At 34.8% G+C, this 12,092-nt stretch overlaps 1 protein-coding gene across 2 annotated transcripts in view; it reads left to right on the top strand.

Annotated features, from left to right (window-relative positions):
- LOC139949015 (succinyl-CoA:glutarate CoA-transferase-like) overlaps positions 1 to 12,092 on the top strand; it is a 62,385-nt gene that overhangs the window by 6,998 nt on the left and 43,295 nt on the right. The window contains exons 9-14 of one of the 2 annotated variants that reach the window (XM_071947405.1): positions 337 to 411; positions 1,834 to 1,931; positions 2,826 to 2,992; positions 8,016 to 8,128; positions 10,520 to 10,649; positions 11,147 to 11,415. In XM_071947405.1, coding sequence (XP_071803506.1) covers positions 337 to 411; positions 1,834 to 1,931; positions 2,826 to 2,992; positions 8,016 to 8,128; positions 10,520 to 10,540 — 474 coding nt within the window. In that variant the 3' untranslated portion in view covers positions 10,541 to 10,649; positions 11,147 to 11,415. Of the gene's footprint in view, positions 1 to 336; positions 412 to 1,833; positions 1,932 to 2,825; positions 2,993 to 8,015; positions 10,025 to 10,519; positions 10,650 to 11,146; positions 11,416 to 12,092 lie in introns of those variants that run through there. The other variant, XM_071947404.1, reaches the window with a different exon arrangement.

Raw genomic sequence — 12,092 nt, 5'->3', positions numbered from 1 at the left:
TTACGCAAGGAGTCTCTAGCAAATCACAATAAAACGTCCCAATGCACTTTACATTGAGAGACAGACTACATCTGAAACAACAAAATAGTCTCACATTATTGACAGCTATTGATCATTAAAACATAATATGTCAACCTCTTCACTGATATAACAAGTTTGTCTTTTGAAATTCAATTATTGAAGGCTAGAGAAATAGAAAGAGATGCTTAAGTCTGAATCAACAAAATAAGGTCACATCATTAGAAATTATTGATCATCAAAACATGTAAACCTCAAAACTGATATGATGTATTTTTCTTTTGAAATTTAATTTATTTTTTATTTTTTATGTTTTAGGCGTTCAAGACATCTGATGGCAGATTTCTTATTGTCGGAGCTGGCAATAACGGCCACTTTAAGATTTTATGCAAGGTACCCAAGTTTTGTCATTTGCCTCAAAGATGCTCAGGTTGTGTCCGAACTGGTGGCTACGGCTAGATTTCAGCGTCATCATGCGTTGAAGTATAGGCAGCCTCAACAACACCCTCAGCAACCACCGCAGCCGCTAATTTGGATACAGCCTTAGAGTACGCATACTTTTAAGAAATTGCTCAAAAATTTGATCTATTTCAACAAGTGTGTTGTAACTTACTTGATTTCACTGTCTTTAGCGCCTATGACAAATTTCTGTTGATTTTGGCGCTGAATAAATGTTTCCTGATTGAATTGATTTATTGACTGATTGATTGATTGATTGATTGATTGATTGCAAGTACTGTTTTTATGAATTTTGTTTTGAATGCTTTTTTTCATGGTTAATTGGAATTTGTTGTTGGTTTTTTATGTGAAAACTAGTCCTTCTATATGTATATTTGGACAAAAATCTGCATTTATTACGAATTGTACTTCTCTTCTATATTTACAGTTCACCAGCTGATCAGCTGGTGTCCTCTGTTCATTTTCTTTTTTAGGTGCGTTTCAAAATTCTGGCTTTTTAATTCGCAAATGAGCCCACAATGCATTGGACCACCAGAAGATGTTTTTAATCTACTTTCGAACACTTTGCTCATTTAACATCTATTACATTTAATACTATGTGATAACTTTATCATTTCTTAGATATTCTTTATTCTGTGTTTAAACTGTCTAAAACCCTGAGGTTACCTAGGTTTAATTACTTCATTTATATCGTTTTTATAACATGAAACCAATGCAATCCATATTATGCAATAAGTACTAGGCCTAATTAGCACTTTAGCTGTTATGCAATAAGTACTAGGCCTAGTTAGTACTTTAGCTGTTATGCAATAATTACTACATATAGGCCTAATGAGTACTGTAGCTGTTAGGCCTAAATACCTATGAAGAAAACACAATGTGTCTATAATGGGAGACTTTGGAGTGCTAGGTGGCAGCAGACTTACCAGGGCCAAATCTTTTAGAAATTGCACGATCATTTGCGTAGCATGAAATTCCTTCCTTGATAATAACATGATTACCAACTAAATTTCCATTTGTTGTATATTGCTTGTTACTGGTATTCAGCTGTTGTTTGCTCATCCTGAAAATCACGTGAAAATTTGGTTGGTAGTCCTGTTTTCATCGAGGCAAACATTTCACGCTAAGCAAACATTTGTGCTTAGCAGCTCTTTGAAATTGGGCCCACGTAAATTTCCATTGTTTATATAACTCTGAGCACATTACCAAGATCAATTTATTAACCTGGTACTTTTGCTGCCACCAATTCAAGCATCCAAAAAGTCCCCCATTGTGTGAAACAGGTGTTACGATCTTTAAATAGATTGACATTACCTTTTACATCAATGCCCTGACATTTTTCCCCATCTTTTTCAGCTTCTGAAAATGGATCATCTATTAAATGATGAGCGATATGAATCTAATGAATTAAGGGTTGCCAACCGAACACCACTTATAGAAGGATTGTCTCAAAGGTAAATAAGAACTATATTACCAATTAAAGGGTCTGGGTACTTTTTGTAAGGACACAAAACACACAGTCCACAGATTTACATTAAACTGACACGGTTTGAAAATAATGATATTAGAAAGCTTTCCTTAAAATATTACTAGCTGAGGTGCTGTAGTTTTAGAGAAATGAGTTAATATAATATTCTTCTCAATTATTTGAGCATGTTCGGCATACTTACCAGTACTGGTATTGAGTATATATATACAGCGCTTGCAAAAGACACGTCCTTCTTGCCAACAAGTAAAACTAATTGTCTCAACAACTTTCTTTGTTTTCTTGGAAAGGGGTGATACATCCCTCCCCAACTACTGCCTTGGTTGATGGATTTTGTTGGTCAGATTTGTATATAAATAGCACCACTGTTCACTGGGATTGTAACTAAATGGTCGCTCCACTTTGTTTTCTACAACCGTATGTTCAGAAAGACTAGAATAAATATTGTTGTCTAGTTACTGAATCACAATTTCTTGATTTGTGTATTCATAATCATAGACGTTAAACCAATGTTTGTATGAGAGAGATTGGCTGTTGCTAGCTTGGTGTTTATATCCCTTTGTGGGAGTTTGCCGAGTTCCCTTGATGGTAAGATTATTCAAACAAACGAACAAACAAGCAGACACCATAATTTAATTTTCTATTCCTAACCCTAACCCCAGCCCTAGCATGTAAACTACATCAGGGTTTCAAAATATAGGTAGTCGGAATATAGAGCAGTCACTCTTTTAAACACCTTGCTATGGATGGGCCTCTTTACAGTCCATAATAAACCATAGATTTTTAAATTTCACAATCACCTACATGTACTCAGTTAACTCCAAATCTAAAGTTGAGTAATTTAATTTGTCCACCTTGCCAGGTTTCAAGAGAAGACGTTATCGGAATGGGAAGATGTATTTGAAGGATGTAGTATCCCCTACGGTCCCATTCAATCTATGGAGCAAGTCTTTCAAGATCCTCAGATTCTTCATAATAAGATGATCCAGAGCTTGGAGCATCCTACCGTTGGGCAGGTGCGAGTACCAGGTAATGACAGGTGGAGGCAATTATTAACAAGATTGTTAAAGGCACTGGACACCTTGACTAGTATTCTCACTTGGTGTATCCCAACATACAGTATGTGTCAAATATAAAATCTGTGAAAGTTTTGGCTCAAGCGGTCATCAAAGTTGCAAAGAAATAATGAAAGAAAAAACGCCCTTGTTGCACAAATTTGTGTGCTTTCAGATGCCTGAGAAAGGTTGAATCCCAAGCCTTTCTTAGATTCAAATACCTTAGTGAGAAATTACCTCTTTCTTAAAAATTAGTTTCTTCATAGGGAGCCGCTTCTCACTATGTTTTATACTATCAACAGCTGTCCATTGCTTATTACCAAGTAAGTTTTATGCTGATATATATTTTGAGTAATTACCTAATGTGTTCAGTGCCTTAACTAGTAATAATAGTAGCTTTTAATATAGCTTGCATATCCGTCATCAGTGACGCTCAAGATGCTTATTTTAATAATAGTACTTCAAGACATTTATGTAGACATAATGTAGGAGCCTGTATTTCGAGACATTTATGTAGACATAATGTAGGAGCCTGTATTTCGAGACATTTATTTAGACATAATGTAGGAGCCTGTATTTCGAGACATTTATGTAGACATAATGTAGGAGCCTGTATTTCGAGACATTTATGTAGACATAATGTAGGAGGCTGTATTTCGAGACATTTATGTAGACATAATGTAGGAGCCTGTGTTTCGAGACATTTATGTAGACATAATGTAGGAGCCTGTATGTGCAACACATAACATAACACACTGACATGAAAGATATAAAGCAATAGTTACAACAATAAAGATTCAAAGTAAATGAGTCTTTAAAAGTCCCTTGAAAATCCAAGAGTCAGCTTGGAGGAATCCGATAGGGGTAAATCGTTCCATAACGAGAGTGCAATAAAGTTGAAGGCTCTTTGACCAAATTTAGTGGAAAAAGTAGTCTGCATCAGTAGGGATTGTCCAGCAGAGTGAAGAGGACGAACAGAAATTTATTTATGAAGAAGATTAGAAATATAGATTGACAGGCCATCGGCCATGAAGAACCTCGAAAGTGATTAAGTTGAACTTATATGTGAAGTGCAATTTGATCGGGAGCCAATTTGTTAAAAGTTGACTTGTTTATTGAGCACACATCCGCACATTTTCTTTCAATGCTAATTTTAAGCCTTGTTTGATATTACTTATCAGGAAGGAAGTTGCCAATATAAAATAAGATCTTTTTTTGATATTTTTTTTGCAACAAATGACTCAGTTATGTTGACAGAGTCACATAATGGAAGTGTCGTGGCAGAGCGGTTAAGAGCATCAAATTCAAACTCTGGTGTTTCTGATCAGCAGATTGTGGGTTCGAATCCCCAGCCATGACAATTGTGTCCTTAAGCAAGACACTTAACCATTGGTTCGACCTTCGGATGGAAGTAAAGCTGTTGGTCCCATGTGTTGTGTAACACATGTAAAAGAGCCCAGTGCACTTTCTCGAAAAAAGAAGGGGTTTGCCCCGGTTTTCCTGGCTGTGGCTGCTGTATGCGCCGATAAGGTGCTAAATAATTGGGTCTCAAAATTCATCAATTCAATAACCTATCTCTGAAAGTTTGAATAACCTTAGCGCCTTGAGTACCTTGTTTGTTAGATACGTGCGCTATATAAGACTTCGATATTATTATTATTATTATTATTATTATTATTATTATTATTATTATTATTATTATTATTATTATTATTATTATTATTATTATTATTATTATTATTATTATTATTACTATTACTATTACTATTACTATTACTATTACTATTACTATTACTATTACTATTACTATTACTAATACTATTACTATTACTATTACTATTACTATTACTATTACTATTACTATTACTATTACTATTACTATTACTATTACTATTACTATTACTAGTACTATTACTATTACTAGTACTAGTACTAGTACTAGTACTAGTACTAGTACTAGTACTAGCACTAGTACTAGAGTACTAGAGTACTAGAGTACTAGAGTACTAGAGTACTAGAGTACTAGAGTACTAGAGTACTAGAGTACTAGTACTAGTACTAGTACTAGTACTAGTATTATTATAAAGTGATGGCACACATGCTTGCAGTAACTGGGTTAGAGTAAATAGCTCCATGTAGGCCACAGCAATTTGCTAAGATCATGACCATAGTTGTGTTTTCTTTTTTGCTTGCCGCTCACAAAATGAAAACGTGACTGCAATAAGTTCTGGCATCGCTCCCTGATTCCTCGTTTGAACGACAGGAAATTACTCTGTAAGGAATGTGCCAAAGTAAATTGAAGAAGTCTGATTGTTCATGATAGCAATTTTGTTTAAAATGTGGATTTGTTTTTAGAATGTGTTGTGTTTGCACACAAGAGCTGGCTGCTTGCGTATTGACATGCCTATTCCTATTTAACGCCTTGAGCGTCAATGAGTGACGGATATGAGTTCTGTATTAGAAGCCACTATTACTATTCTTATTATTAATTCAGGAATTTGTCTCATACTTCAGGCTCCACAATACCTTACAAGAAAATACTGAATGTTGAAGGACCTTGAGCGTCAATGAGTGAAGGATATGAGCTCTATTTGAAGCAATCATAAATATTAGTATTATTTGTTATTGACTCTCTTTAAAGAATGAAATTTGAGCATCTGAACCTAAGAGTTTGCCCCAAATGAGAAGAGTGGAAATCAAAAGTGTTTATTAAGAGTCTTTATAATTGTTCCTCTGATAAAGTCTATTTTTTGGTCTTTGACTTTATAACATTTGCACAATTAGAGCTTTTTAATATAATATTATTTCTATTATAATATTATTTCTCTAATCCTACCCTTTTATGTTTCCCTGCATTGTTATCGAACAATGCATTTACCACTTTTATGGTCCAGTAGTCCATCCTTTCATTCTAAACATCCTTTGTCCTCGCCACTTTACTCCTATTGGTTCATAGCCACCAATTGTTTCTAAATTAGAACTATTGATTGGCTATAGTTTTCCCCGCATCCTTCTGGATCCTTAATCCCTTTCCCCTCTCTTTTTCTATAAATGAATATGTATTTGTTTGTACTCGTTTTGTGCCTCTGTAGAAGGTCCGGTTTGGATCGAAAGCTAAGGCCATCTACCCTACTCGTTATACTATTCCTGTTATCATATAATATAGGTTTTCTCGGTCAAATTCGGCAAATGAGCAGTCAATTTCATTTCCATGCGTTCGAACAAAAGCTGTTTTGCCTCTCCAGTTGTTACTGCGTTTCAAATTCATAATTCGCCATTCAATTTCATTTAGAGTCCCAATTTCCTTTAGCACTTTGTTCAATTTACCAAACCGTCATTCTTTTTCGTGACACACCCGCCTCAAGAAGCGTCTGCGAATTTGAATGCTGCTTTGATGAATTTTAAATTGAATGATTATTTTGTTTAATCAAATGACGCAACATTACAATTGACTAATCATAAAACTAAATCGAATGACCATTTTCAGTACCATTTGATTTCGCGCGAAATAGAATAGCTTGGTGGTTAAGTTGGCTGCTCATTTGCCGAAATTGACCGAGAAAACCTATATTATAATGATGGGTTACTATAAAAAATGTTGCAATAAAAAAATACATGTACATGGAATAGGTCAAATTACAATCACACACTATGTTACTGACATCAAGCTCATTACAAAATGTAATTTATTTCATTCACCCCGCTCTAGTAAATTTGCTTTGTTCGACCAACAATTATTCAAAATTAACCCAGCCATTTTCCCTTGCTGTTACAACTTACCATTTGACTAAACTCTAATACATACATAACTGGCATGAATCAAATTATAACAATGAAATATCGGAAATTTCTCATTCAAAGGAAAGTTGGGACTAAGTGGTTTCTGAATCCCTAGTGGGTTTAAACAAAAAATCTGTGCGTTGCTTCGAGCTTTGTGTTGTGTTGTGATGATGGCCATCTATGACGACCAATCAATATTATTATTTATGTATATCAATGTACTTGAACATAAGTGGTAGAGCATAAATAACCAAATTCTGAAAGCTGTTTTAAACAGGATCCTACAATATATGTATATATATTTTTTTTTCTTGGGGGGGGGGGGATGTAGCTGGAATTTTATTTTACATGGAAAGGGAGGGGGCAGTGACCTAGCCACAGGCTATTTTTAGGTTTAGGGTGTTTATTTTGAGTCTATAACGGTTTGAGGTGTTTATTTGGAGGATAATTTTAGGTAAAGGTGTTTCTGCGGAGGCTACTTTTAGGTTTAGATTTCGAAGTGTTTCTAGGCTTATGGGGGCCTTTCTTTTAAAGGGTATTTGTTGGTTAAGTGTTTTTTGAAGGCTATTTTTAGGTTTAGGGTGTTTTTTTTAGGCAAAATTTCAGTTAGGGTGTGTTTTTACGCTATTTTTTAGGTTTGAGGTGTATCTTTTGAGGCTATTTTTGTTTATGTTTGAATTTTTCTTTTTAGGCGATTTTATATTTGTAATTACACATTTGATGTTTGCATGTGTAATTCAGTTTTTAACTGCGAAACTCGTTTTAGTAAACCATTTTTGAATTTGAATTGAGTTAGGTTTGGGGTGTTTATTTTGAGGCTATTTCGAGGTTGTGGTGTTTCTTATGAGTTCTTTTCTTAGGTTGGGGCTGTTCTTTTGAATTTTGTTTTAGGTTTAGTTTGTTTCTTAGCAGGTCTAGTTTAGAAGTAGGGTGTTGCTTTTGAGTGCTTTGTTTAGGTTTGGGGTGCTAGGAGTCTGTTTTGGGGTTGGGGTGATTCTCTAGGAGGCAATTTGAAATCAGTTGTAATAATATATATCAAGACCAGACAGTTCTCTAAGAACAAACTCTACCTGGCAAGTAGATACACACATGGTGTTACCGCAAACCAAATACATATTGGTACCTCACCATGCAATGCCTCAAATCCTATATACAGTTGTAATAAGTTCTTGAGTTAAAACAAATGTTTGAAATGACTTCTCTGTCCTTTCCTTCAGGCCCACCTGTTGATTACAGCACCATCCAGACCGATGCTAGACTTCCCCCGCCTCGTTTAGCTGAACACACACAACAGGTGCTCCAGGAGCTCCTTGGATACGACCCCGCCCAGGTACAACAACTTGAAGAAAGTGGAGCAATTAGTATTCTGAAATATGAAAAGCCACAATCATGATGTGATTAATTGGTGGCCGACATTTCAGAGTGTTGGTTTCAATGAGCAAGACGCTTAACCATAATGGGCTTCTCTGCACCTAGGTGTATAAATAGTGAAATCTCACAAGATGCAATCATGATGTTATTTAGACTAACTATTGGTGGCTGTCACTTCAGATTGTTGGTTTTAATGAGCAAATCACTTAACCATAATGAGCTTCTCTTCACCCAGGTGTATAAATAGTTCACTGTAACAGTCCACATGGTTAATGTGAAATTCTTCTTGCTCATGGGAATCTCGGGGTTGTATATTTCCAATAAAATTGAGAATAACAAGAATTTTTTTATTTTTTTTAAATATAAAAAGCGAACATTTATAAGTGGCCCCAGCTTATCACCCAATACCAACACATGAAAGGAGAAATAGGAGATTTAGACAAGAGCTCAGCTATAAAGATGTAGTTGTCATTGGCATTGGCTTGCTTCCAACTGATCTCCCTAAATTAATGAGGGATCGACAAGAATTTGAAAGTCTCATCATGATTCCGACCTCGGTCAACTAGAGAGAAAGAGAGAGAGAAGGTGGGGATAAGTGACCCCAAGGGGACCTGTTATTGTACTTAATTGAATGATAGAGTGATTGTTGGTGCCTTAAAATAATCAGCTTGACGTACAGTCAACCCTCGTGACGTACTTCAGTTGCTAAGGCATTGATCAGATGAAAGTTTTTAAAACAGTTATTTTTAATTTTCTTGAGACAAAATAATGAAAGTGACAACTTACAAAGTAGAATGGGTGTCGAGTAGGATTTTACACAGGAAGTAAAAAATGAAGGACTTTTTTAAAATTCGCAGATATTAAGTCCTTCCTTTGTAAACCAGATTTGGACTTGGTTGTTATACAATTATTTTGTTCGAGATTTTTTTTATAGCCTGAAAATGATATCAAAAGCTATGCATACTCATCAAAATTATTCTTTGTTTCTTCTTCAGATGGCAAATAATTTTATTGATTTAATTTATTTTTATTGACATTTTATGAAATGTTCCAGAGGCTGGTTTTGAATATCCTGGTTTATCCACCTGTTTAATATAAGTATTATAAATTGCACCTAAGATCCAGGCTAGGAAAATAGTATTAAATATTACCCCCTCCCCTCTCTCATGATCCCACTCTATATTTCTGGGAACCAAAATGTCCAACAAATAAATATTTCCTATTTCTTTAATCACTTTCACTTCATTAACTGCAACATTTAGGCTGCTGCAAATAAAGGCCCTCTGGTCTGTGTAACTGCAGAGTTCAACAATATTTGCAAATGAATGTTGTTATATTTGCTTGCAGACATTACCGAATGTCACTGAATAGAAAATTATATTCTAGAAAGTTCTGTATTTTATTTTGTCTTTAAATCAGTTTGTTCAGGTGGCTATAAATGATGCATTATTTTCACACCTGTTGTTTACAACAGATCATCTGAATTTTTCTGTTTGTTTGGAATGTTATGCCATTGAAAATAAAAAAATACTGTACAAGTTCTGGTGGGATAGAATTTCATGTTGAAAATTACAAGTTGCAAGTATGTGTATTATTTACTAATAAATTGTTTCTTGTATCGTTTGCTTATTTATTTATTTGATTAATTTGTTTGTTCGTTGTCCATGCGGTTTTATTGGGTTTTTATTTTCATAATGTTGTTATTGAGGTTTCTAATTGTAGGATTGTTTTTCCCCAGGTTTGTCTTTGCTTTTTTGTGATTAAAGGTGACATCCAGCTAGAATGGTTCAAAAATAAATCTGGGAAACCTTTCTAAAAGAAAGGATATTCTATAAAACATTGGCATCTTTGCAACAATGTGCATTATTAGCCTCAAAACAGTATTGAGTATACAGTGTTTTTGTAAGGGGAACACCAAAAAAAAACATTCTTTATCCCCGATGCAAATTAACCGTGTTAATTTGTTAAAGGCAATGGACTCGTTTGGTAATTGTCAAAAAACCAGTGTAATAATGAAAGAAAAAACACCCCTTGTTGCACAAAAATGTGTGTGTGTTTTTTATATAGTTTATTTGTTTATTTTATTTTTAAGTAATAAATTATCTCTTTCTAAAAAACTACGTTACTTCAGAGGGAGCCGTTTCTCACAATGCTGTATACTATCAACAGCTCTCCATTGCTCGTTACCAAGTATTTTTTATGCTAACATTTATTTTGAGTAATTATCAATAGTGTCCCGTGCCTTTAAATCATAAGCAAGTAAATTGTTCAATATTTGGGGAGTGGTTTATTTTTTTTTCTCGGTGTAAATTCTGACAAGGTTGAATTTTGTACTTGGTTATTTTTCAAGGTGACTCAAAACAAGGCATAATGAAAGAAGAAATTAGAAATGTATTTATGAGAGGTGTTGAAGACTGCTGCAATCGAGACTAAATTGCCTTCTGGTGCCGCCGTCTTGGGCTGAATGTGTCATCTTAAAGGTAAATGGAGAAACTACTTAAAAGATAAATCAATTGAAATAATTTGAAACCGTCAGAGATTGTCACTGAATATGAAGGGTGTTATAATTGACAGTTTACTATTCAAATTTACTCTTATGTTTACGCCTAACTAACTTAAATCAAGTAAACAATAAAAAAAATTTAAAAAATAGAAACAAAAACCATATAATTAATAATCGCCCGAATGTTAAGAAATTTGAAATCGTACCTAAATTTCCTGGGTCTCATGTTAAGACTGATGACAGAATGAGAAGGAGTTCTACCAACAATTGTACACAGTCGAAAAAACACGGGTCAGATCTTTGTCCATTTTCAGTTTTCCTGCTGATACCAGAAAAGTCCCCATTGTTTTTGCCCGAATTATAGCGAGCAGTTGCCCCCTCGCCCATGATGCTGACACCACATTTGTCATTTTTGATAATCAAGTTCTTAACTGTTTCTTGATACTGACTTCAAATTGTTACCTCCCCTTTAAGGTCAAAGTAATGAAGCTAAGAGTTCCTTGAAAGAATTGAACAAGGACAAGAGACGGAGAGCAACAGGCTGTGATAAGATGAGACTATTCTACGTCTTTGAACTGTGAGATTCGGCTGAGTGACTAAAAATAAGACGAGTAGAGAAGTCAAACGAACAAAATGTCACAAACGTCTTGACGTTGTCATGGGAATGGCTTAATATAAGCAATGCTCCAGCTGCTTCTAAGATTTGAGAACTTTTCCTGACCAAGATGCTTCGAAGATCAAAGGTAAGTGGTTAACTTTTTATTTGAAAATCAGTCGACTGCAAGGTGTCGCAATTTGCAGAAGATGCCGCTGGCGTTTTTTCATACCGAGTTTAATTCTTGTTCTATTGATCTGTTTTAGTTGAAACGTCTTTTCAAAAAAAAAAGAAGTTTAAATACCCTCGACAGCCATCTAAGAGTAGGATTTTTGGTTTCGATGAAAGGGAGACTTGACGTTGTACTTTCTGTAGAAAATCTACTCTATTATTAAGTGTTTCAATGCAAACAAGGAAAATGTATTTATCTAGTATAGATTATGTTCCGTTTGAGAAGATTTTCGGAATTCTTGAGACTCTTCAGGTCTGAAAAGAACTGTCCTGCTGTTTTACTATCTATCTGCCTGGATTGAAGGTAGAAAAATAAACATAGCACTAAAATCCATCTTCGTAAGATGGTGAGTAATGCATGTGATTCGTACTGTGATATCACACTTGGCCTACAATTAAGAGAGATTTACGGTTAAGATCAATCTTGGCTCTTTGTAAAATCGGTAAAGTAACGAATAATGCGGACGGTGCGCCTTTGATGACGTATATCAAGAAAGTGTTATTTGATGTATTTTACACTGCACTCGTAGTCTACTCTCAATCAGTAACGCTGTATCCTTAGTTAGCAAACAATCAAGACCAATACAGTGTAAG

The sequence above is a fragment of the Asterias amurensis genome, chromosome 16 (assembly GCF_032118995.1).
Source record: "Asterias amurensis chromosome 16, ASM3211899v1".
Lineage (NCBI taxonomy): Eukaryota > Metazoa > Echinodermata > Asteroidea > Forcipulatida > Asteriidae > Asterias > Asterias amurensis.
The sequence above is the reverse complement of the archived record's forward strand: the minus strand, read 5'-3'. Positions and strand labels throughout refer to the sequence as shown.